The 27,280-nt window shown below is 38.4% G+C and overlaps 1 protein-coding gene across 9 annotated transcripts in view; it reads right to left on the bottom strand.

Moving 5' to 3' along the window:
• Nucleotides 1-27,280, bottom strand: part of CDH18 (cadherin 18) — an 840,354-nt gene that overhangs the window by 4,635 nt on the left and 808,439 nt on the right. For all 9 annotated transcript variants that reach the window (XM_037893304.2, XM_037893305.2, XM_043540230.1 and 6 more), the window contains one exon: nt 18,265-18,382. In XM_037893304.2, coding sequence (XP_037749232.1) covers nt 18,265-18,382 — 118 coding nt within the window. The remainder of the gene's footprint in view (nt 1-18,264; nt 18,383-27,280) is intronic.

The raw sequence follows: 27,280 nt of genomic DNA, 5'->3' as shown, positions 1-27,280 counted from the left end.
TTCTTTTTTGGAAGTGGCTTTCACATCACTATTAAAGTCTGCTCACTGCCTGACTCTTTCTGATTGGAATATTTTTGTTTAGGTGTTGAGCTGCTGCGTACAGGACATACTGAAGCAAACATATATATATATGGTTTCAGAAGCTCAGTGAGTGCTGAAGAATGCTAAGAAAGAACAACTGACCAAGATTATGGTGTGCTGAAGTCCATCCAGTTAGGATGAACTGAGAAAGTATGAATTTTTCCTGAAGAATGGAGGAAATTGAAGCAGGAAAGAGCATACATATTGTTAAGAGTCCTGTTAAAGGGCCTGAACAGCTGGGTTGGCTTAGTGATGCTTCAAGACTCTGCTAACAATGCTTTGGGAAAGGGGCACACCAGGAGAACTAGGTAGATGACACTGAAAAAGGGATACAGGTGCAGGAATATAGATAGAATGGCATGTTCCAGCCCACATGGCTAGTTGTTTTCCATGGTGGGGAGGGGTCATGAGTATGGCTAGGTTGGGTAGGTATTACTTACTTGGTTTTGATTCAATAAGCCAGCCCTTTCTCTATCAAGCTCTTTGTGCCAACATTTTAAACATTGATCTCATCTGTCTCTCTATCCTAACATTTCACCCATGCCTGCAGCAAGATCTATGTACGTATGTGACCCCCATCACCATGGGACTGGAATACTTGGCAATCATTAATGGATTTCATTCTCAACACCCTGTGAGGTAGATATTATCCCATTTTTACATGTGGGTAACTGAGGCAAAGGGTAGATTAATTGACATACCCAAGATCACACAGGAAGTCTGTGACTGAACCAGGAACTGAATGTGTTTCCCAAGTCCAAGTCCAGTGGCCTATTCACTGTGCTTATTGGTGCTTTCTTGGATGACTTAGCTAAATACATTTATCTTTGTCTCCATTTCCACTGGTTGCAATATATAAAACTGCCTCTTAAGTCTCCTTCCGCACTTAAAGGTCAAGGTGCCACTTTTGTGGGTTTTGCTCTGAGGCAGGCTGGCTGCCCAGCAGACTTCCTCCCACTCTTTTGGTGGTATGATGCCTGCCTGCTTTGTTGCCCACAAATCCATGATCAGGCCCCATGTATAAAAACACAAATAGATGATTCTTTTGAAGTCATTAATACCCACTGACAGTATGTTCCTACAAAACAGCCTGAGAGTGGGGAAATAATATTTATAACGATACAATCTATCCCCTCTGTTATTGAGGTGCTAGGGTGTTGCACATTTAAAATAAAATGAATGAAAACCCCTCAGCAATAATTAAAAGGGTGTCAAGTAGTCTGCAAGAAAACCCCAACAGAAGTACTACACAAGAAACACAGCGAATCTGTACAGCTGCTTTTGATTTTGTGACACAGACCTTATTCCAAAATACACCTAAAAGTGTATGCAATACAAAAAGATTTGTTTTAAGACATCTCCAAATAAGCTGATAAAATTTTAGTTTTTACCATGCATTGTCTGGGGAGGTAGCCTTAATGAGACTGTGCAGCTATGACATTTTATTAAAAAAATCAAGATCCCTCCACTAATATTCACTGTTTCACCATTAAAGTACATGCTATTTCCACCTTATTTTGCAGCACCCCTCATTTTGTGTTACAATTGTGTCACTTGATTGAAAAGATCAAATTAAATGTCACTGGGATTCAGATTACATTTATTATATTCAGAGACCTCTTCTCCAGAGCTGGGTGAGTACTGGCCTGCGGATTCTATTCACAGACTGTGCCATGGAAAGAGGTTCGTCGAGTTCACAGGTCCACAGGTTTTACAGGCCTCTGCCAATTTAATTTAAAAGGAATTGGAAGATTCGTAAGGCTTATCTGACAAGAGGTTGGAAGAGCTTGTTCTTTGATACATGTATGACATTTTACATTTACGAAAATGTTTTTCACAAACAATTTCAGTTCTTTTATTCTAGCATACGGATGGGGCGATGGGCTATCATGATGCTGAATTGGCTACAAAAGACCATAATATTGACCTTGCCACTCATTAAACAGTGGGGGGCTGTTGTCTGGCTTGTTGGAAAAGAAGTGTGCCCCCTTTAAGGGCTAGAAAGCCAAGAAGTGACTTCTGACTGCAGCAGCAGACCGGGGCAGCATGGAGTCTGGGGGAGACTATATAGATTCATGCTGGTGCAGAAAAAGCCTTCTTTTACCTGGACCAGTGGAACAGCACCCATCCTACCACCCATGAAAGTGGTAAAATACCAGGTTTTTCAGGTTCTGCTGTGGGCATTGCACTAGTTGCTCCTTTCTTGGGGCAGGAGAAAAGGGGCTGGGAAGAAATTTTTCCCTCACCACCAGATTGGCAAAGGCAAAGTGTTTTTGTATTGTTTTTTCCTTCCTTACAGCAGGTTCAGGAGGGCTTAGTTGGGCGAACATGAGAGAGGAATTAGACTATGATGTCGCAACTCATTATGTAAATGTGGTGTGGCTGTCCAGTGCAAGTATGCCTTAGGGAAGGGATACAATGATCAGACAAAATGGATTGGTAAAGGAGGTATGCTTTAAAGGAGCAGAAACAGAGATATGGACTGAATTCCCATTGACTTCAGTTCCCAAAATTGCCACTGACTTCAGTGGGGCCAGGACTTTACACATTGTCATTGTTCATCTAATAACTCAGCCCATATCTGGGATAATTCAAGTTAACTTGTTCTGACCTTGACACCAAGAACAAGATCCTTAGTAATTTTCATACCCAAAAGTACAATGTTATACAATAATGTTTTCTTTAATATGGCAAAATTCCCATTGCCTTCAATGAGGTCAGGATTTCACTCCATGTGTTTTTGTAGTGCAAATCTGCAAACCACTCCAAGAGCTAGATTTGCAATATGTGAAGGAGGATCATTGCACAAAAGAGCCAACAAATTTGACATTTTAAGAACATATATCTTCCAGAATGCAATGTCAGGCTTAAAAATCCAACTGAACTGCATTCTATCAACCAGAATTTCGATGAAACAGCATAACCAAAATGTAGGCAAATACTTTAATTTGCAACATGACTTTTTAAAAAGTGCCATATACTGACTGGCACTGGGCTCCTGGAATTGCAATGAAGTCAATGGGAGTTGCAGGTACTCAGCACATCTCAGCAATTTTATAACAGAATGGTCAACACTAGGGATGGTTTGATTTCAAGTTGTAAGAAAAATGGGGTGAGAAAACAACACCACAAAGTTATCTAGACAATATAATAAAGTAAAAATATCAAGAATACATTTAAGGGCTAAAGCTTGTAGTACAATTCCATTTTCGTGACAAGTAACACCATATCCATCAACTGAGCATCAACAGTTGCATCAGTCATGAGGCTCATCCCAATACAAGTTATCCTCTGATCTTCTACAGCTAATCAAACATGTAGTAGCAAGTGCTATTAAGAATACTGATGATGGCCCTTTACTTCTTTTTGGCGATTTATTATTTTTCTGTTGTGATGGTGTCTACAGGCCCCAACATATAAGCTCCGTTACTCTGTGTAAATTTAGACAGAATAAGAAGTTCCTACAGTATTTGCCCATGTAAATCTGCCTGGGATGACATCCAAAAGAGGCCCAGTCTTTAAATCTGGGCAGGAAAGCATAACCTCCTCCTTTCTTCCCCTGACATAAATCTAACCTAGAGTGAGTGATCCAATGATGCAGCTAAAACAGCAGTGACAAAAATACAGTCTGTTAAGAAAAAAAGCCAAACACATCAGAGACCTAATACGAGAGCAAAAAGTGAACCATCTTGAGCAGAAAGGGTTTAAAGTCACACAAAAAACATGAGTAGCAACCAAGCAATGATGAAAGAATTTAAGCATGGAAGCTTATTGGCAAAGCTGTGAAGGAAAGAACATTGAAACATGCGGTCTGATATGAAATAAGGCAGCAGATAACTGCAGACAGGGGGAAATCCAAACTGAAAAAGCACAAAGATGTCAAAAGAAAAAAAAATAGGCAAGGTTGCAAGAAGATGACATAAAAAAGTCATGGACAAAGTTGGCAGACGTAACACTAGAGTTAAGAAATCTTGAAAGAACGAAGTTTAACCCCACCCCTCCAAATGAGAAGCTGACATTTTTATACTGTATAAAATAAATTAGTAAACACCAAAGAGTTGGAAGAATGTAATGCAACAACATTTTTCACAGCTTTGCATTTTTAACTCTTTTTTAAAAAGATAGTAACCATCAAGAGGCATGGGTTTAAACACAAAAGCAGTTAGAACCAAGGTATCTAATTAAGAAATGCCCTTGATCATGGTCATTTTGGTACTTTATATTCTTTCTAAAAGTACTTACGGCATGGAATAAGTAGACAAAACCCTAGCTGGAATGTGTCTAAGATCTCTATAATAGTAAGCAAAATTAGAGCTATGTGTACAAAAAATAAATATTTTTTTCTCCCAGTGGAGGTTTAGAGATATAAATACAAGCAGAGGAGGTTGTAGGTATGTGTTGTGGTGGTGGAATAGAAAGTCCAGGGGTATCAGCATGTTCATATATTCTAATGTTCATTATTACTATGGGGGAAACCTTGATAAAGGTAATACCTAGCTGTTATATAGTGCTTTTCTACGGTAGATCTCAAAGTGCTTTACAGAGGAGGTCAGTATCTTTACTCCATGTGGGGAAACTGAGCACAGGAAGGTTAAGTGACTTGCCCAAACTCACCCAGCAGGTCAGTGATAGTAGCAGAGCTGGTGTTCAGCATCTCAGTCTAGTGACTAAATATGAATAAAGTGAATAAATGTACAAAAGTTCAGCCGAACATTTGCTCAATGACTTTTGTTCCTATGCTTTTTATATTTACATTGGGTGACTTTTCTGAGGGAGGAAGAGAAGTTGGAGAAGCCATTGAGAGGGAAACTATGGACTGTGCAACTTATAAGTGGAAAAACTTAACATGAAACAAAAAAATCCCACAAATGTAGAAGGCCAAAGACAGTGGGGTACAAAGAAAGATGCTAATGATCCCTTTAAGGGTTATGGGGGAAATAACATAGAGAGTTTCTTCTGACAAAGGAAAAGAGACAGAGGCAGATAGGTAAGACGGCAGATATACTGGAACAGAAGCAGTAACATTAGGATGATGAAAACAGTACAGGTTGGTTCACCAGGCCAGAAGTGAACCAGACTTTGTAAATAGTTAGATGGTTCATGTTCAATGACCTATCTATACCTGTTCCATAACAAAACATACTCTTTACATTCCAATAAGGCCCTTGACTCCTTTACAAAGTTGCACCCTTCCTTCCTGAAAAGATCTAAAGTCAGAAGGTGGGTCTCAAGGCTTGCAGGGGATAAGAGGGTTGGCTGCTAAGGGGCTAACTTAGAGGGGGAGGGAGATTTGTCAGTTTTGTAGCTGTACAAATAACGGTAGTTCATGATAACTGAACTTGTACACACACGAGCTACGACAGGTTTCAGAGTAACAGCTGTGTTAGTCTGTATTCTCAAAAAGAAAAGGAGTACTTGTGGCACCTTAGAGACTAACCAATTTATTTGAGCATAAGCTTTCGTGAGCTACAGCTCACTTCATTGGATGCTGTAGCTCACGAAAGCTTATGCTCAAATAAATTGGTTAGTCTCTAAGGTGCCACAAGTACTCCTTTTCTTTTTACACGAGTTACGCTTTGGAAATACACGAAGCTGGAACCCAAGACTCTGCTCAAGTGGGTATGAGGTTCAGTGTGGAATATTCCCCACAGCTCTAAGCAATCTTTCTTTACACTTTGGAATTGTAGACTATGAATTCAGACTATCCTGCACTCAAGGCCATTATCACAATCCTCTTTGTTTCCAAAGTGCTGTTCATCTCTGATTTATATTTTGTTCCCACCCTGAGAAATGCAATGCAGGAATTGGGAAAATATCAAAGAAGCTGAGAACTGGTGCTAGTTCTGGGGAAGGTGAAAGTAGGAGCACTTTGTGGACTACTAATTTATGTATTATACACAAATTGAGGATTCTATTGACACACTACAGGCAAGCACAAGAGAAATGGAAGTCAAAAACAAAATAAAAATCCATTTGTTGCTTTAGGCATATTTTAATTTGTTGCTCAGCTTTGCTTATGTCAGCAGCTGAACTTTTAGAAGTTCTCTGAGATATTGTGACTAATTAAAAATAAACAAAATTATCAGAGAGACAATGTTTGCTTTGGTAATATTCCTAAAGTGATAGCTGCCAATTTCTTTTTAATATATATTTTATATATTACAATATATAAATAATAGTTGCAAATACAACAAATATACCAAAATACTAGATTCAATATAATACACCAAGTAAATAAAGAGGGTTAGAATAAAGGGAGTCAAGGGGAAGCAACATATTTATCCTCAGAGTCTATATTAATCATAGACCTCTAAAAAGTCAGCTCAAATGGCTATGTATATTTTGGGCATTTCCTTTCTGCAGAATGCCAGTCATTTGTTAGCTGCAAGGTCAGCCATATCACTGGCCCAGGCATACATATTTGGTGAAGATCAACTTTTCAATTTTTTCACGATTAATTTTTTAGTGACCAAAGCTGACATTGGAATCACGCCACTTTGTTACCAGGTAATCTGCAGGTATCAGAAATATATCCAAGAATGAAATTTAAGGGAGAGGGCTCCAACTTAGCATCCAATATCAAATTGATCCTTTGACCTACTGCATACCAGAAATTCTTGACACAGGGCACTCCCAAAACATATGCACTAACGTACCAAGAGAGTTACATTTCCTACATCAGTCAGCATTCATGAGGCCCATTATCATTAGCCTTTGTGGAGACCACTATATATATATAAAAAAAAAAGTTTTTCGGTGAATAAGCCATAGTCTCAGGTCTACAGTTGCTTTTATTTTTGTTAACATTAGATGCAATTGTATTCCATTGGGTAACAGATAGTTGTGTATCCAAATTTCTCTTCCAAGCAACTCTCCAATTATCAGTCTTTGGCAGAGTTTTTTGGGACAGAAAACTGTAAAAGGATACCGCTGGCCAAGTAAATCCAGTAAGTTTCCTCCAAAGTAATAAAAATTCTGGAGTTCCCAGTGCATCCAGTCCAAACACATTCATTAGTAAATGCTTTAATTGGAGATGTTTCCATGCTCAGGGGCAGGGCAAGCCAAATTGTTGCTGAAAATCTACAAATACTTTAAATTTTTCATTGCCTATTAGCTGCGAAGCAATCATAATTCCTGTCTCCATCAATCCACCCCAGTCAAGGTTTTGCCACTGATTTTAAAAATAGGATTGCTCTATGGGATTGCTTCTTTATGGAAGAACGCATGGAAGAAGAACTTTCTAGCCAAGTATGACTAAAGCTTGCTTCACAGCTGTTATTGTGGAAACGCTGGAGTCTTCAAATCCATAATAATTCAATTCTACAGTGTCTGAAATAGGGAGAGGATATACCAAGTCTCATACAATCATAGAATCATAGAAGACTGAACACTTTTTGCAGCCATAGCTAACAGCCACAAAGATACCTGACTTAACAAAAAGGAGATATCATAATTTTCAAAGTTGGAAAAGCCAAACCCTCCCAGAGCGAGGGGGAGCTGTTCAGAATCAGTCTAGGTTTCTTACCTGCATCCTAAAAGAACATTCTGAAAATATTATTGAATTTCTTAAAATAATTTTGAGGAATAGAACTAGGGAGACCCCTCAGAAGATATGAAATTCTGGGAAGGACATTCATTTTCGGTATATTAATTTTACCCCACAAACTGAGGGGTTAAGGAGTTCCGTCTCCCCAAATGGTTAGGTACTTGGGCAATTGTTGGCTTTCTCTATATCTTAGGAATGTCCTGAATATTCTGTATTTGTATAATCAGTATTCCTATACATTTTATGTAAAATGATTGCCACTGACAGTTCTGATTTAAGAAAAGACCTTTGTGGGCATAGTTGTTAATGCCTAAGATTTCTGATTTACTCCAATTAATATTATATCCTGAGAGGTGTCCAAACTTTTAAACAGTTGGGTTAGAAGGTTAGGAATGGTAACTTTGGGCTTAGATACAAATACAAGAGCATCATCCGCATAGAACATAATGTTGGACTCTGTTATCCCCCACCCTGATATCATAAATATATTGATTTGGTCAGATAGCAATGGCTACAACTTCTAGATCTAAATCAAACAGAAGAGGAGAAAGGGGACAGCCCTGCCTCATTCCTCTGTGTAACAGAAATGGGGCAGAAATAATACCTTTGGTCACTACCCTGGAAGTCAGGTTAGAGTACAAAAGTTTAATCCAAGCAAATAAATTGGTTACCAAATCCAAATTTTGCTAACACATGAAAAAGATAGTCACAGGCTATGTGATTAAAGGCCTTTTTTGGCATTGAAATAAACAAGAGCTAAGGGTTCCTTAGTATCTCCTGAAGCAGCAATAATATCAGTGAGATGACACAAATTATCTGTGCTTTGTCTATTATGAAGGAAGCCTACCTGATTTATGTGTATAATGTGTGAGAGAAGTTCATTCAATTGCATAGCAAGAGCTTTGACTGAAATCTTAGCATCACAATTTATTGAAGAAATTGGCCTGTGATTTCTATATAGTCCAAGGTCTTTCCCAGGTTTAGAAATATCTGAAATTACAACATCTCTTAGAGTAGGCAGGAAAGTTTGCTCATTCTTGGCCTCATTGAATATGTTCAATAATCTGAGTGTTAAAGTTAGACAGAACTTTTTGTAAAATTAAGTTGGGAACCCAGCAACACCAGGAATCTTTGCAACTTTCATTTCTTTTACAGCTGGCATTAGTTCCGTTATTTCTAAAGGAGCAGCTAAAAGTTGCTTCTGATAATTAGAGATCTGTGGAAGAGACAATACACTAGAAAAGTCATCTAGGGCATCTTTGCTGATTCTCTTTTCAGCTAAATATAGTTTTGAATAAAACTGTTGAAATTCTTCATTAATATCTGTGTTTTATATAATGTATTGCTACTATCATGAATAACAGCCATCTTATTTCTGTTAGCCTTTTGCTTAAATCTATATGCCAATAGCTTGCTATCTTTCTTGCCAGATTCCCAGCAGTTTTGCTTCAAACAGAAGAAAGCAAACTCAGCCTTTTGGGACAGAAATTTGTTGATTTTGTATTTTAGATGAATGAGAGTTCTGAGTTCCTCTAGGAAGGGGGCAGATGCAGTCTACATCCAAGACCTTAATTTCCTTTGAAAGGGCATCAATTCTATGTTCTTTTCATTTCTTTTTAAAGGAGGCATAAGAGATGATATGGTCTCTGACGAAAGCTTTAAAGGCTTCCCAAAGTGTGGCAGCTGATGAAGCAATGGGGCATTGGTATTAAAAATTTTTTAACTCCTGCTGGATAGAGTTATCAAATGATGTATCAAACAGAAGAGATGTGTTTAATCTCCATATTTTAGTTGGGGGGGTACATAACATGGGGACCTAAAAGACATATATAGATAAGCATGGTCAGATATAGTAATAGTACCAGTGACACAATCAGTGACAGAATTGGTCAAGTTTTGTGAAAGTAGGAAATAGTCCAATCTTAAATGTGTCGAATGAGCTGCAGGAAACAAAACAAAACAAAAAACACCTCAAACCTATAGGCTCTGGCTGTAGGAATACCCAGTCTCCACACATTTTGTCATTCTAAGTCAGCTATGTATGTTTTTTATATGGAAATGGAGAAGATTTATCAAGGATTAGTTCTAGAATTTTGTTAAAATCAACAGCTATAATAAGGGTATGGTGGCCCTATAGCATTTATACTCATAAAACGTTTATGAAAAAAATTGGGATCATCCAGGTTTGGCCTGTAAAGATTGCAAAAGAGGATTATAAAACTGCCAATTTCAATCTTAAGGACAGTGAATCCACTCTCATTGTCAGACCCTGTGATCAAAATACTAACATTCAACTTTTTATGTATTAGTATAGCAACACCCCTCACTTTAGAATTAAAGCAACTAGAAACTGAGAGGCCTACCCAATCTCTCTTCAGTTTATAAGCTTCAAGTTCTGTCAGATGCATCTCGTGGAGCATGTCAATGTCAACGTTCTCTTTTTTCAGTACTGAATTACTTTTTTTTCTTTCATTGGGGTTATTAAATTCTTTTATATTCCAGGAGATGCTTTAAATTATTGGAGCCATCATTGTTAAAATATACTGGATAAAATATAAAGTCGTTTTGTGAATAAATGAGAAATTGCAGATGTTCCTAAGTAGCATACAGCTCTTTCATATCTTAGCAACTAAAGCAATATAATCTAGGCAGAGGGTGTCACTTCCCAGTACATATTCTACAGGCATGGGAAGGAAATTCCCAGCATGGAAGAGTGATGAGAGGGAGGCAGAAAGAGGAATTAAATAAGCAAATAAACAAAATACAAAAAGATACGGGAGAGAGAAATACACATAAGTATCATACAATCCAAAAGAAGAATTTGTTTAAACTGTCCAAAAATACACACTTGACAACCAGAGGAGGTGGTTGGATCAGGTGAAATTTTGAGATTCTCACAACCCCTGGGGCCCCAAACATTAAAATTATAGTAACTGTCTGCTAGCAACAGAACCTTGACACATTTGTTGATAAGAAAGCACCATCTAATAAAGCTACTACAAAAATATAATTACTGGTCAAATGATTGATTTTACATTGATCCTCTTTTTGGACAAGTTAAGGCAACAGGAAGTAAATTGATGATAACCTTTCAACACTTCAGCCCCAGTGAGAGAGAAAAAAAGGAAAAGAAAAGAAACATACATATCAATATCTATGAGCGCATATCAACCTCTTTAGAGGGGCCATATCAGATCTCAGAGAGCCATACATTAATCCCATACGGTCAGATCATTCCATAGATGTCTCTTCTTGAGAGGAAGGAGTGTGCAGAATTTGAGGCAATTTTTCTGCCTCCTAAGAGGAACTGAATGATACTGTCCCCTCACCATTCTTAATACGGAGCATTGCCAAATAAAATATTTCTAGTTTATCTTCCTGGCCAACTGTTTTGCTTGGTTAAAAGCTGCACTCATTGCAACCACATCACAGGAATAATCTCAAAAGAGCTGTATTTTAATTGCTGTTTCTCCCCGTACCAGCTCCTTTTTTTCCCCTCTGGATTTCTGCAGTATAACTCCCGTAGTGGTAAATTTCAGGAACTGTACAATCAATAGTCTAGGCTGATTTCCTGGAGCTGGCTAAGAAGCAAGAGCTCATTGTGCCCATTCTATGCCAAAACCAGAAGATCCAACAACTTAGTTAGCAGTTTAAGGACAAATTCGGAGGGTTTACCTTTCTCTAGTCCTTTAGGAAAAAACACAATCCTCATGTTACATCATTGTGAGTGGCTTTCTAGATCAATTAGCTTGGTCTTAACAGTCTTGATGTCATTACAGTTCTTCATAACCTGCAATTTGTTCTCTTTGAAATAATTTTCCACCTCAGAAATTCTGTGTTGTGCTTCACCCATCTGGATTGAGCTTGTAGCACACTCTGAATCTCAGTCGTGGCGGTCTGTAGGGTTGAAACTGTAAATTTAATTTCACCAGTATCTACAGTCTGCAGTAGTACCACCCAATTGTGCTGCCTCAGGCTCGGGCATGTTTCTCTTTGTAGAAGTGGGGAGGCAGGTCTCTTCTGTTTTTTTTTTTTTCCCTGTGTTTTTGGATTCAGAGAGGAAGACGCAGAACTAAAGGGCATCTTGCAGGCTTCCATAGTTGGAAGCAATATTTCTCTGGGTTGGATGGTGAGTTTTAGGGGATGGATATTTGGCGATTCCCCATTGGCTACTTTAGAGCTCAAGAAACCTGCATCCACCTCAGTCACAGTGCCCTCTGGTGTCCAAGCGTTCAATTTCTGAGTTTTAATTTGTTTACGTAGGACTATATTCTTGGGCATTTCCATTTCATTTCTTCACTGATAACACTGGGACAAACATTTATTTCTGGTTAGTTTCAAATTTACTGTCACGGGGCTGGTCTGCCACTCCAGTAGCGATGGCACGATGGGTGGCCACAGTGCAGTTCAGAGTTTGGGCTTAGGGCTCAGGAATTCGTTTCTCAGCTAGCAGGGATTGTGAGTTGCAGATGGGGGGGGGAGGGGGAGTGCACCCACTCAAACAAAGGGATAAAGAGCCTCTGTGTCACTCTTCAGCATCCCCTCTGGTCAGCTCAGGAGCAGAGGGGGATCTAGCTTTTTTTTTCATTTAAGAAATGTTTTGGCAAGAGAGAGGAGGAAAATAGCAGAGATCTTCACAGCTCTGAGGAGTGTTTAGCTGGAGGAGTTCCCTCCCCCTCAACATGGAAAAACTCCTGATATCTGATACACTCCTTCTCTAAATGCTCTGCGTGGCTCATAAGTTGCCATCCCTTCTGCTTCCCTTTGCTCTTGCAGCAGATTTCCTCTTTATTTATGTTTTTCAGTTGTGTGATAATATCTGAGCAAGACAGTATACATCCTGTTGATGCCCCAAGTGCTCTGGGGTTCAGTCTTACAGTTATCATAATTAGTGCTAATGCTGTTCTCCTTTCCCAGATATCTTAACATTTTCTCCCTTCCTGCTAATTCAGCAAAAATATGTTCTTTAAAGGTCCACATTTCATGAAATATGCAGAAAGTATTTGTAATAGTTCTATAAGTTGTGCTAGCTTTTGGGTTTTCCATCCAGCTCTACAGTAAAGAAGTGATTTCTTCCTGTGCTACTCTACTAAAAATAATATTTATTTCTCTTGCGCCCATTTATTAAGTATTACTGCTACCAGAGCAGCAAAAACATATGTGCATATGTTACATCTTCTAGTAACATCAATGTGTGCTCTTACAGAATTAATTTGGAAAGTTCAGATGGATTTCTCTATCTGCGAGAAAACAAAGCTGTTTGATATCAGCAACACCAGCATGAGGAGGTGCCTCTGTACCCTTTTCTTTCTTTTGCCTGCTATGTGCTGATCCCAGCCTTGATCCCAGAGTTATGTGACTTTGCAGTCTGCTCAACATTAGAGGACAAGTGAACACAATCCCTGGAATAATGGTACAGATATAAGCTCAGTAATCAACAGAACAACATTAATTTATTATTGGAAAAGGATGGCCCAGTGGATAGAGCTTTAGCCTGGAACTTGAGAACCCAGTTCTGTTATGATGTTAGGCCCAGAATGTTAAAAGATATTTAGGCATTGCTTTGCTCAGTGTTACAATACCTAACTGACTTAGGACTCTAAGTCTTATCTTAAAAAGTTAGTTTGGAAGTTAGGACCCTATGGGTATGTCTACACTGCACACCCCACCCCACCCCCTGCTCCCCTGAGACATTGAGTTTCAGAGCCCAGGTCAATTGACTTGGGCTCAAGGGGCTTGAGTTGCAGGGCTAAAAATAGCAGTGCAGACTTTTAGCCCAAGCCCGAATGTCGATGCTGCAATTTTCAGTCCCGCAGCCCAAGCCCCACAAGCCTGAGTCAGATGACCCGGGCCAGCCGCAGCTGTGCCAGAAATCTTTGATTACCATGTAGACTTACATTAAGACTAATTAAAAGTCTATGGGACTTCAGCCCCTAAATCACTAAGGTGTTGCAACACATACATAACTTGGTCTCTCTTTGCCTCAGTTCCCCATTTCTAAAACGGGAATAAATGGTATTTCCCTACCTCACGGGGGTCTGGTGAGGGTAAATACATTACAAATTGTGAGGTACTCAGGTATTTATCTGGAGGCAGCTCCTCTCCCGCAGCTGCTGTTAAAATATCTTGTTGAAAAAAGAAAGCAAACAAGCTGTAGCTATAGAAAAGGCCTGTAACTTTTCCCCCACACATAACTCAAAAATGGCTCACTGGAAAATCTTCAAACTTGTTTTCAATATTGATCCTCAATGACAATTAGTGCATGAGACTGTCTTTACCAAGTTGGAGTTGAACATTTTCTTGGGGTTAAGTCCAATGTCAGACTTTCAGAAGTCACCAGTCTCAGTGGGTTAAAGCTTGGGGAATTTACAAATTATATTGGCACAGCTGACTGAATACGTACATTCTGTGACACCAAAAATTACAGAGAATTTACCAGAGCCATTGGGGCAGCCAGTAGGATTTGTAAATCTTGTGAGAGAAAAAGTTGTATCTCAAAGAGCTTGAAAATCTTAAAAGTTCCCTGAAACCTGAGTGAAGTTCCCTCTAGAGGTTATTTTCTCTTCCAAGTGTCTCAAAGGCAGTATAACTTCTGCTTGCAGGTTACAGCATGAACCAAAATAGGGACGAAGCGATCTATCAATCTAATCCTCTCTCTCTCTCTCTCTTTCTCTCTCTGTGTGTGTGTGTGTATTTATATATAAATACACACACACACACACACACACACACACGTACAGGAAGACTCTGTATGTATGTGGGTGACTATGTCCATACCAACCTATATATCTGTACAGAGGTCTTGGGCTTTCACCACAACTTGGAGTAGACAGAGCTGGCTGAAAAACATTCACAAACATTTTCATTGAAATCTTTTTTTTTTTTTTTTAAATGTCAAGCATTCTGCAAACTGGTCAAGAAACCATGCAAGCTTTTTGCAAAGAAAAAAATATTGCTGATGTTTTGAAAATTTAAATTTTGTCAGCCAGCTCTGCATTCTTCTCCCCTCCTTCTGGCTCCCTGACAGTGTGGTCCTGCAGCAAAGACTTCCCTGGGCGTCTTTAACTGTGAAAACTCCCGTAAGGGGCCTTCCCCAGCAGGAAAAGACTCGAGGAACAGTTTATGTAGAATGTATTCATGCTGCCGTCTTTTCTACTGCTGTCTTTGGGGAGCAGGGAATGTCCTTCTTGTTACTGACCCCTTTCCCTTCCCAGACAAAGATCCCAAAACCCATGAAGGAACTGAGGAACAGAAAAATCAGGGTATCCGACTGACCACCTTCCATATGGGATGAGAAAGATCCATATGCAAGGTTCTCTGTATGCTAGAATTCATGAGGAAAGGATAAGGTTTAAAAAAACATAAAAAGAATTAAGCATATTAATCAACTAACATTAGTGGGAAAAAGAGACCATTTGGGTAGGTACAGAATTCATAATAAAGAGCAGATTCACACTGGCAGACTAAACAAGCAGATTTTAAACTGGGTGAATGGGCAACTGTATTGCAAAAAAAATGATAGTAACTATGCTAGACTAAGTAATAACTGCCAAGTTCAGACATTATTGATAAATTAAAAAAAGAAAAAAAAACTACGGAGAATACTTATTTTTTTCTAATAGATTCTATAATGCCCAGTGCTAGCAATATTATGAAGAACAATGTGGGAAGACTAGAGAAGCTCAGAATTCTTTCCTCCCCCCCGCCCCCCCAGAAAATTTTGACTTTTTGGCAAATGTTTATAAACCAAAAATTTTCACCTGAAAACTTTCAGATGAAACCCAAAATTTTTGACTCAGAAATGCCACTGCACAGCTTCATGGGAGTTGTAATTCATGTGCTCCCCTTCTCTATCAGCCAGGCTCCCAGGCTGGACTATATCTACCATGATGTACCTTTGTCTCCTCTCTTGCTGAGCCTGCGTATGAAGAACAGGAATCCCTATGGTGCATTTTGAGCGATGCACTCTGGTTGGGGACCCTGAAGGCACAGAGTAGAATGTGGGCATGAGGGAACCAAACTACAAGTCTTATGAGGAACCACAGTAGGTCTTCCAAAAACAAAACGAAAAACAAAATCTTTCGTGTGTGTGTGGGAGGGGTATTCAATTTTTTGGACAGGAAGTCAAACTTTCCCTCAGAAAGTAGTATATTTTGCAAAAAACAAAACAAAAAACCAAACCAAAACAAACAAAAAAAAACATTTTCTTGAAAACCCAGCTTTCCATCAAAAAACATTTGCAGCAGAAAATTTTCAAATAACCAACTCCCAAATAATTGAAAAGCCATTTTTCATTGGTCTTGCTTTCTAGAATTGCAGGATTAAACGATTAAATAAAAATGTATGTGATTTTCTTCAATGTAGCAATATTTTGTTGTTTCTTTGTTGTGTTTGTCTGTGCATACTGTATTACTTTGCTGCTGGTGGTATTCTCTGATCCCTCTGGGCCTGATTCTGATACCCTTGTTCAAACTGAATAGTACTTATTTCATGAGGACACTCAATCAACTTCAGTGAATCTACTTGAGAAGTAAGATACTACTCAACATAAGAAGGAGTATCAGCACCCGGCTCCCCTTTTAATTTTTTAAACGGCCCAGACCATAATCCAAACCCAACTCCACATTTAAATTTCAAGAGCTCCTCCTTATCTCTGTGCCAAAACCCTGGCTCCAAACACCCCAGAGTTTTGAAAGGAGCGATTAAAATCCAGGGCGGGCTGAAGCACCGCTGCAGAGCTTCAGTTTTAAATTGGTTTAGTCCCACTGATGTCAAATGGTGTAAAATGGAATTAATGCAGTAGTGTATCGGGCCTTAAATCCAGAGCTGAATCTTGCAGTTTCAGCCTACTTCTAAAAGAAACAAAGCAAAGAGAAGAAATACTTGGGCATATGTTAAAATCCAAAAGGTTCTGCAGTTCCTCTTTCACAAAAATATTGTAGCTCTGCAGTGACATGGCACAGTTCTCATTGAGACACATTTTCATTCTACAGTCTTGAAAAACATTATTGAATTGATTTTTCTCAAGCTTGTTCTCAGCCCAACACTGATTTTTTTTTCTTTTTTCTAACCTAACAATCCCCAAATATTCAGCCATTATAAAGTTATGCAGTTGTAAAATAAAACCAATTTATTAAATTGTTCTGATCTTTTTTTTACGCAACACAGCTTAGAAATGGTTTTGTTTGAAAAGTTCAAAGTTGCCATATGCATGGGATGTGTCTTCAGCCAAGTCTGGAAAAAATGGTTTAGAAATACTAAAGTTTCAAGTGGTTGAAAATTGCACTGTATATGTTTTCCACTGATATTTCAGGGCTAGATCGTGCCTAACACCACAGCTCTGAAGAAGGGGTGCTAGATAAATAGCACAAACCAAGGACGCATTGGTTCATGGACAGCCTTTGGAGGCACAATTTCCCCCTCTACTTCCCCTGCTCAAGAGTGGTAGTCATTTGTTGTTGTCCTATAACAAAAGCAAATTATGACACTCCATATACCAGCTGTAGTTGGTGGGGGTGGAGCCAATGCTCCACTCCATGTGCCCATATTCCACACTCATATGCTCCAGGGGGTATAGTAGGCCAGCAGCAACCTCTTACTTCAGTTCAACTGCACCCAAAGTCTGGATAGCTTGCACATAGAAGTAAGGAAAATTCTTACTCTCCCTCACATCCGTACGTGTGAATATGTAGTCCAAGTCACATTATGGCCCTTAAGCCTTAGAACATTGATATTTTGCTGGTGGCCAGACAAGTGTATGGTTTAGAGCATACAATTTGTTCAAAGGCTCCAAAGGTTTAATAATATATCAAGATCCAGAGATCAAAATATATCCATTCAAAAGCATGCAAACATCTGAAGCTCTGTGCATTGAAATGAGTGCAGCTGTGATCCCAAACGTAAAAACATTCAAACACTCAGTGAGTTTATATGAATCTGCCTTCAATGTTCAAAATATAAAGGCACACAAGTACACTCTGCATTCATTTCAGGGGTAGGCCTCCCATCCCTGAATACAATGCTCCATCATGATCTGAACAGAATGAAAGCTCCAAGTTGGCAAAGGGCTAGATTGCACCATTTAGTCACCGCCCTGTGGGGGGATAGTGCAGAGTCATATCGTTCCCGGGGCAGTGCCGGAGGCCTTCCTTTGGGATACAGACCTCTAGGACTGAGAGGGAGTTCATTTTCCTTCAGTCCTTGGTTTCTCTGGTAAGAATGTCAGCCATAGTGACAATTCATACTGGTGTAGTGGTGGTGGCTTTATAATCATCAACTAGGAACTGCACTGAGACTGCAAACAAAACATTTCTCCAACTCATTTAAATAAAACAACCACCATGAGTGGATAAAAAGACTATAAAGCGTACATGCTGGGTATAAAATAGAACAGAATATAAAAATGGAATAACATTTTCTAAAAGACTATTTTTGAAATATAGTCCTGGTTATTCATTGTTCACAATACAATGTGTACAAATATGGTGTCCTTGGAATCAGCCAGTTGAACATTGATAGATTAGAGTTTCCACCTCCTGATAAGAATTGTGTGGAAACAGAGCACAATTGCTTTGTTCAATGAGACATCCCAGACAAAACAGAGTCCCACTTCTTATAGATTAATGTCTTTGATTTACCTTCATTGTCCCTTAGGGTAAAGTTGGGATTCAAAGAAAGGCCTTCATCAAGAGAATAATGGAATCTTGGCCCATTTGCAGAGTTATCTTTGTCAGTGGCTCTGATAGTCTGAATGACCTGAAATATAAATTAAATAGTAAATGTGTTGAAATTTCAACTTGACCCAAATATTACCTGACCTCAGCACAATCTTTAAGCTTAGCTTATTTTAATTTTCTACTTGGCTGCAGCCAAATTCAACCCATGAAACTACTGGCCCATTAGCTTGATTTCTCTCAAATGAAATATTTTAGGACCCATACTATGGAACAAGCTAAAAGCATCCATACTTCACAATATTTTAATATGAGTCAGGACCTTGCTACAAATATTTTCCTTATCATTAATAGTGCATACTGGGGACTTGCAGAATTACAGTTTTCCATAAACACCTGTTTTCTGAGAGACAAGACAACGATTAGACAAATGTCTCCAATATATAGCATCTTCTGTGTGTTGTCCCTACTAATGAAATGCAAAAACAGTTGACACTTTTTCCACTCTAACAATGCTTAGGGAAAACAATTGTTAAATCAGAGTGACAGACACTCAACACCAGCACTGTGTTTAAATTCCCTTTTAGGACTCAGTACCAAATTGTAAGAGAGCAGAAGATGAAGAGCAGCAGCCATAACCGATTTTAGTTTGGCTTACCCCAGAGTAACATTAGATGAAATATATTGAGACAGACACCATGATTAGGAGAGCCAGGTTTGAAAGATAAGATTCCTATAACCCAAATCCCTACTGATTTTTCAAATTGAATGCAACCCAAAACTTTACTAGGCTTTTGCAATGTTTGACTGAATATTTTTCACCTTTCACTTTCATTTTCTTGGTGGGACTGGAAATTCAAGTGCCAAAATAGTGTAAAAGAAAGACTGTTCTTAAGGTATTTCTGGATAAGACTGAATAAACTGCTGCACACAAATGACCAGAAATCCAGGGAGGGAAATACATTTTCTCATGAGATTTCCTGCTCAGTTTTGTAGACTGATAAGTGTCCAAATGTTTATAGACTCATCCACACTGAACTTCTTTTAGGGCTGTTAGGGGTGCTGCTGTATTAAAAGCTGAAGTACACAGGCTTGTCTTAATGTCCACTTATACAGGAGTGGCAAAGCAAAAGAAAGAAATGATATTTTTAAAGCTAATATAATACAACAATTACGGTATAATCAGTAGAGTCTGAGTCTGAAGCAGATAAGAAGGCAAACAATATTTTCTGATAATTATATTTTATTGGGAGCTGGGGGGAAGATTTGATATTTTTAAAAGTAGCCACAATAAATTATTTGTGAGATTGTAAGCAATCGAGGCAATTATTTGCCAGATTGTAAGCAATCAAATTACATCTCAGATCATCTATAATCTTGAAGTCTGCAGCTAAGCAGCCTCATACTACAGCACCCCCTGTTAAAACTTTGGTAAGCAGCTAATTGCTCTACATTACATTTTGAAAAGGTGGTAAACCCCAAGAGGCATATCTGTAATTGAAATGGCCTTGCAAAATGAAAGAAGGATAGACATGCCTTACCTGATCAGCCTAAATTCAGATATTTCATTTTTAATGTTTAGAGATACTTGGGGAGGGAATATTTTCAATTTCAAGTACGTCAGTTTTTTGGGACTACTGAAATTTCTTTTGACAGTTTTTTTCTTTTTTCCTTTAATAGCTAGTTAAAATGTAGATCAAAGGCCTGAGGAAATGAAAGTGTGTTTCATTAAGTAATAGTTCCAAAAACTTGGTTGTTTATTAGCAAAAATACTTTATTTTGTCATACATTGTACACTTTTCTTTGACAAGCTATGTTTTTGCTAATGGATTAATCTTGGGGCTCAATCCTGCTTTACTCATATAAGTAGCTCTATCTGACTACACTCAGTATGGAAGACTGGACCAAATTTTCCTCTCAGATGCATGTGCCTTCCATTGAAATGCATCCCTGAGTAAGTAGCCTTTGGTTGCAATTTGAAGGCCTCATCCTAAAAGAGCAGGAAAGCCATGGAAAGCCAGCATTTCTGCTTAGGTGAGATAAAATCAGTGTTCTCGCTTTTATTTGACATTGAGGACTTCTAGAGATACAGAGGGGTGGAAGATTAAGAACTTTTGAGCCACCACTCCACTATTAGAAATAAATGATCTTTAACAATACTGAAATGCATGCATTTTTTTTCCAGTTTTTCATGACGGAACATACCATGGGCACTGTGGTTGATGCAAGGAAAATCTTACTATCCAAATGTGTAAAAATGTACCTCTCTCATTTATCTAACATCTCAGGCCAATGATTTTACAGGATCTTGTTTCAGATACATGCCACAGTTTTTCAATACTCTATCTCAAGGTTTCTGTGCCACAGAAGAATTGGTAGGGTGTCTTTAGTAGCACTTTAAATCTCAAGAAAATACCCTAGCTATATTCTCCGATTTTTGCATGTGAAAATCCATGTTTACTCTACTTTAAGCCATATAACTGAGAAAGTCTATAGTCAATTGAAAACACGCAATGTGGAAACAACACTTTTTCCATATACAAAGTGTTACATCGGGGCTGACTGAATTTTTTTGTTCAAATTGTTTTTCAACAGAAGTTTGGGTTTTTGGCAAAATTAATTTGCTTCATGAAACATGCCTGCATTCCACAGAAAATATTAAGTTTTCAGTGCCAAAGAGAGGGGAATAATCACTTCCCTCGATCTGCTGGCAATGCTCCTACTAATACAGCCCAATATGCCATTGGCCTTCTTGGCAACAAGGGCACACTGCTGACTCAATTCCAGCTTCTCATCCACTGTAATCCCCAGGTTCTTTTCTGCAGAACTTAACCAGTCGGTCCCCAGCCTATAGCGGTGCATAGGATTCTTCCTTCCTAAGTTCAGGACTCTGCACTTGTCCTGGTTGAACCTCATCAGATTTCTTTTGGCCCAATTCTCCAATTTATCTAGATCACTCTGGACCCTATCCCTACCCTCCATCATACCTACCTCTCTCCCCAGCTTAGTGTCATCTGCAAACTTGCTAAGGGTGCAATTCATCCCATCATCCAAATCATTAATAAAGATGTTGAACAAAACCGGCCTCAGGACTGTCCCTTGGGGTACTCCGCTTGATACCAGCTGCCAACTAGATATCGAGCCTTTGATCACTACCTATTGAGCCTAACAATCTAGCCAGCTTTCTATCCACCTTATAGTCCATTCATCCAAACCATACTTCTTTAACTTGCTGGCAAGAATACTGTGGGAGACCATATCAAAAGCTTTGCTAAAGTCAAGATATGTCACATCCACCACTTTCCCCATATCCACAGAGCCAATTATCTCATCATAGAAGGCAATCAGGTTGGTCAGGCATGATTTGCCCTTGGTGAATCTATGTTGATTGTTCCTGATCACCTTCCTCTCCTCCAAGTGCTTCAAAATGGATTCCTTGTGGACCTGCTCCATGATTTTGCCGGGGACTGAAGTGAGGCTGACCCTAACCCAACCCTAGCTATTGAATTTGAAATGCTTCATGAAATTGGGTCAATATTTTGTTGCAGAAGAAAACTGGGTGGGGTGGGGGGAGAAGAGGGAAAGGTGCAACAATGTCAAAATGTCCTATTTCAACATTTGGGAATGAAATATTTTTGCTTCATTTTTTTGTACTGTATTATATTGTAGGATGTTATATAATGTATAATACAGAATAAAAAAAATCCTCAAAATCTACATGAAGCATTGAAAAAAATTCCTTCATGATGAATTTCAAAATAATTGGTTCCCTTTCCTATTTGTAATTAAGCCAAAATATTTTGGAAAGTGGAATTTCTGTCCTCCTCTAGTGAGGTATAAATATATGGATGGAGGGATTTCTCATATATGAGTCTTGTTCTTCCTGCCAGACATTTAATCAGCTTCTCAAACTTTATCACACAGTTCAGATGAAAGTTTTGCTATCATTTATCGGGTCTGGATAATATACTCCATAATACTCCATAATTGGAGTCTGAATAGTTCCAGAATACAAGGACCTTGAACTCTGATCTACATTATATGCTATTTTCCCCTCATTAATAAATAAACATGCTTTGAAATATCTTGTAATTTGTTTAATAAGGAATACACCATAGAAGAGGATTTTATTTTACAGATGTATTGAAATACGTATGAGTAAAAGTCTTTCTGTCCGATGGTCAAATTCTGTCCTGGCATAAGCTGGCACAACTCTAATTCACTTCAAGGGGAATTGCACTCTCTTATGATTGATTTGAATTTGGTCCTGTGTCTCAAGCTATATTTATTGTGCATCAGTCAGCAGTTCCTATGGGATACAGAATGTATCTCCTAAGCAAAGTGAATGCCGGAAAGTCATGAGCAGAATGTTCAAATGGTCTTCTCCTCACAAGTGTTTTGAGTGGGAAATCCTTTTGCGGATTCATTGAAATAATTCCTTTCCAACACTAGGTTTTATTGAATTTAAAACAAAATCAATTGTGCTCTTGGGAAGAGAGGGAGAAACAGAAGGAAAGACTGTGGAAATCAGTGTCGCTGTTATTTTCCCCACCTCAAACTTATCCCCAAACCCCTACCTAAAAACGCCCACTAAAAAAATCCCACAGGTTTATGGAATTAAAAACAAAATAAATCCAGTATGTTAAATCTGCTTTATTCTGCTTAACTGGACACTGGAGGATTATCACTTTGTAAGGAAAACCTTAGGCAGTTTAGGGCTGCTGTGGGACTACCTGCACTCTCATTCTAGCTGCTGAGGCAGGAGGAATGGCTGGGCCAAAAAGGTATGGCCAGGGGAATCCCCGACTGCTGGTACAGCCTCTTAGGACCCTGGGCAACTAGCATAAAATAAAGCAGCTCTTAGGATGTCATTGTGCCCCCCCACCCCTTGAATTGTAGAACTCATCTGCAGCTGAGAATCTGCCCTACTATGTGATTGACTTTTTAGGTAGAACTGGTTAGAAATTCTCTGGTGGAATAGTTTTCCATTGGAGAATGCAGGTTTCTCAACATTGAAATATTTTGAGGAGAAGGTTTGATTTCAACAAAGGTCGAACAGAACCCAGCCAGGGCTCTGATGGAATCCTGCCGGCCAGATAGGTTTCCATCAGACACTCACCTGGTTTCCTGCCAGCTCGCCCACCCAACTCTTCCAAAGTCTGCCAGGCAGGCTTTAGGGAAGACAGGAGCCTGAAAGTGCTGGCTTCAAGATCTAAGGTTCTCAGCTTTGCTGAAGCTCTCAGGGCTTCCAGGATCTTGGCTCCCCATCAGCCCACCAGGCATAATTTCATTTCAAAATTATTGATTTCCCTAAATGATTTTTTAAAATTTCTGTTTTGTGGAGAAAATTGATTTTGGGAGAGGGGAGAATTTATTTTTGGGGGAGGTACTGATTTTGTGGGAGGCAAATCTATTCATTCTGCTATGAGAAGAAAGAAGTGACTGTGTGAGGGGGTGAGTACATGGTGCACAGGGGAGAAGAAAACTTGGGATGAGGCCTAGGTGTATTGTCGTGGGGTGTTTTTCTTAGAAAAGCCAGTCACAACTTATTTTCCCTTCCTGGGCATAGACCGGAGATTTTGCTTCATCTGTAGTATCCTCAAGGGGAAGGGAGTTACACAGAGAGAAAGGATGAGAGACAGAGATGTAGAAATTAGCGATAAGCATGGTAATTGCATGTAAATGTTAATGTGGAAATCATGCAAATTTAATGTAAATTAGTAATCATTCTTTTTGATGGGCCAATGTAGGAAAGTCTGGGTTTGATCAACCATCGTGTATTGATGTCAATCTTGGTTCTTTAGTTCTTCCCTTAATTTAATTTTTCCTCTGCTATTTCATATGTAGCATCAAGCAGTGGGTCTGAGAGTTTAAATCTGTCTCAAAAGATATCTCTAGGGCAAAGTGCTTCAATCATTTCTTTAAATTGCTCATTTTGTGCTACATTGAAGGCAGTGTCAGCATAAAAGAAGGTTATAAATTATCAAGTTCAAGTCTTTGCCTTTCAGTTGCTTTTCTGGCATAATCATTCACCAGCTGAATATACAAATTATTCTTTGTCATTTCCTGAAAGTTGAAGAAAAACAAAGAGTTTTCCCGAATTAAATTGATATTGAAAAGCTGCTGAAAGACTGTAAACAAGGGTTTTAATTATCACGACTTTCAAACAGAAGATAACAACATAGACCAGTGCTACTCCAAGTGGTGGTCCGCGGACCGGTGCCGGACCGCGAGCCATCGGCTGCCGGTCTGCAGACACACTGGAAAAAAAAAATTGCCGGTCTCCCACATCAGATAGCTTGAGAAGCACTGACATACACAATGCCTCACTTCCAGGATCATTAAAACAGTAGATGTTCTGCTTTTCCACTTCAAAAGACAAAATATCATTCAGTGGCACATTTGATCTTAAAGAATCTTTACATTTTTATTTAGAATTACCTATTTTCATTACTTCAGTTCACTGAGGGTTTTTTTTTTTTTTTTACTTTTTTCAACTTCAGACATATTTAATCAGTGACTAATGAACAATGTTTATAATCACTAAATATTTATCAACCATTTGCAGTATTGATCGGCAGCTTTCACATGTACTGCAACTAGAATGAGAAACAACCCTTTAATCAATTCAATATTGTGAAGACTGAAAAACTAATAATCATGTTATCAAGTGTCCTGACTCCTTCCAAGAGTTTCCAGATTCTAGCAAACCACACAGTTCTAAGAGTTCACAGTGCTACCAAGGACTCTATCAGTTGTTCTGTCCCAGTTATTTTTTTATATATATATATATATATATATATATATATATATATATATATATATATATATATATATATATATATATATATATATATATATATATATATATATATATACATATTCATGTAAATACTTCAGATGAACTTAAATCCAAGAGAGTCCAACAACAGCAACTGATTAAAACAGAAATAAAATATTCACAAAAAGCTGGGACAGTGTGGGAGGAGTGTTGGACCCAAAACCCATGTGTTTTTCACAAACCTGCAAAGTAACTCATCAGGAAGGCTGCAGTATAGTTGTAGCCTAGTCAGTCCCAGGATTTTAAAGACACAAGGTGGGTGAGGTAATATCTTTAATTGAACTAACTTCTGATGGTGAGAGAGACAATCTTTTGAGCCACACAGCTCTCTTTTCAGGTCTGGGAAAGGTACTCTGAGCATCACAGCTAAATGCAAGACGGAGCAAATTGATTAACATAAGTAGTTAGCACATATTCTAAGGAACCATTCAAGGTAGATGCTAACTATGTACGCTAAACAATCTGCTCCAACTTGCACTTAACTGTGATGCTCAGAGTACCTTTCCCAGAGTTGAAGAAAAGCTTTCTGTGGCTCAAAAGATTGTCCTTTTCACCAACAGATGTTGGTCCAATAAAAGATATTACCTCACCCGCCTTATCTCTCATCAGGAAGTGACATTTGAAAAGCAAGTTTTAGTCAGACATTCATACATTGCTGTTATACATCTGATTTCTTACATAAATTATGTTTTTCGTTAGATGGAACTTTTAAACTGAAGTACTTAATATTTTCAAAAATGAAAATGCATGAAACCGAAGAAATGCTGAGCAATATTTTGCTATTGTAATTATTAGTACAGAACGTCAACTCAGGGCTTGTCTATACTACCGCTTAAGTCGATGTAACTTTTTCGCTCAGGGATTTGAAAAAAAACACCCCCTTGAGCGACGTATGTTACATTGACTTAAAGTGCTGTCTACATTGCATTATGTTGTGGGGAGACACTTTCCCACCAACATAGCTTCTGCCTCTCAACATAGCACTTCTTCGCTGATCTAGTGCAGTGGTGAAGACAAGCTGTTAGTGTTTACATTTTAGCCCTCTGTTTTCAGAAACAGGATTTTTCTGGTTATAGTCCTTCCTACCTCTAGGATTCAACCAAGTTTTAATTTCCCAAACCAAGCTATTTTACTAAAGAGGGGATAGCCCCTTACAACTGGAATGCCTTCTGTGAACTAGTCCACAAGGCCACTATCCTCTTTTCTTGCAAATCCCTACTCTAATTCCATTTTTGCTGTGACCCTAAAGTAAATTTTCCATTGTGTTGACTATTTGTGGAGTTCAAGGAAAATGTTAAGCCCCAAGTCTGTATTAAAATAAAGAAAAATATTTTTCTCTGTTAAATTGTTCTTTTAACAGCTAATTTGATTTTTACTCACAACAGTGTAAAGTGAAGAAATCTTATGGAGTTCTTGACAATTTATTTGCCCTGTGATTAGCTGAAGTGAATGCCTATTTTTTGTGAAATGTAAAATTGGGTGTTTGAATCTATTTGTTTTTTTATAATCAAGTAATAGAATACAATTCCAGCTTTTATGTTTCCTATGTTTCCTAACTCAAAAAGTGCTGCATCCAACATGGGGGAATTCTTTATTAGATCTGGTCTTAACAGATAAAGAGGAAATGATCACAGAACTAAAAATTAATGGTAACTTAAATATAAGTGATCATGATTTGATCACATTTATAATGTGCAAGCATAATAAAGTCCAGACTTGCAATCTATACACTTGGTGCTTTAATTGGGCTAGTTTCACAAAGCTATAAATAATTATGAACCAAATCAGCTGGGAGGAAGAATTTAACAAGAAGACTGTGAATGATAATTGACAGTCTTTTAAGAACACTTTACAAGATGCCCCCAAATTGAAGGCAGCTCCATAAAAATGGAAGTTGATAATAATGACAATAAATCAGAAGTAAGGAAGTGTAGCAAATTTATAAGGGAAGGAAAGAGACACCAGGGGAAATCTATGTCCAACAGATTTAAGGACAATAAAAAGGAGTTTAAGTATACTAGGAGCAAAAAGAACCTTGACAATGGTATTGGTCTGTTACTAGATGGAAATCGGAGAATTATCAATAATAACTCAGAAAAGGCAGAAGTATTCAATAAATATTGTGGTTCCATATCTGGG

The sequence above is a fragment of the Chelonia mydas genome, chromosome 2 (assembly GCF_015237465.2).
Source record: "Chelonia mydas isolate rCheMyd1 chromosome 2, rCheMyd1.pri.v2, whole genome shotgun sequence".
In the NCBI taxonomy this organism is placed as follows: domain Eukaryota; kingdom Metazoa; phylum Chordata; order Testudines; family Cheloniidae; genus Chelonia; species Chelonia mydas.
This window is presented reverse-complemented; position numbering and strand designations above follow the sequence as displayed.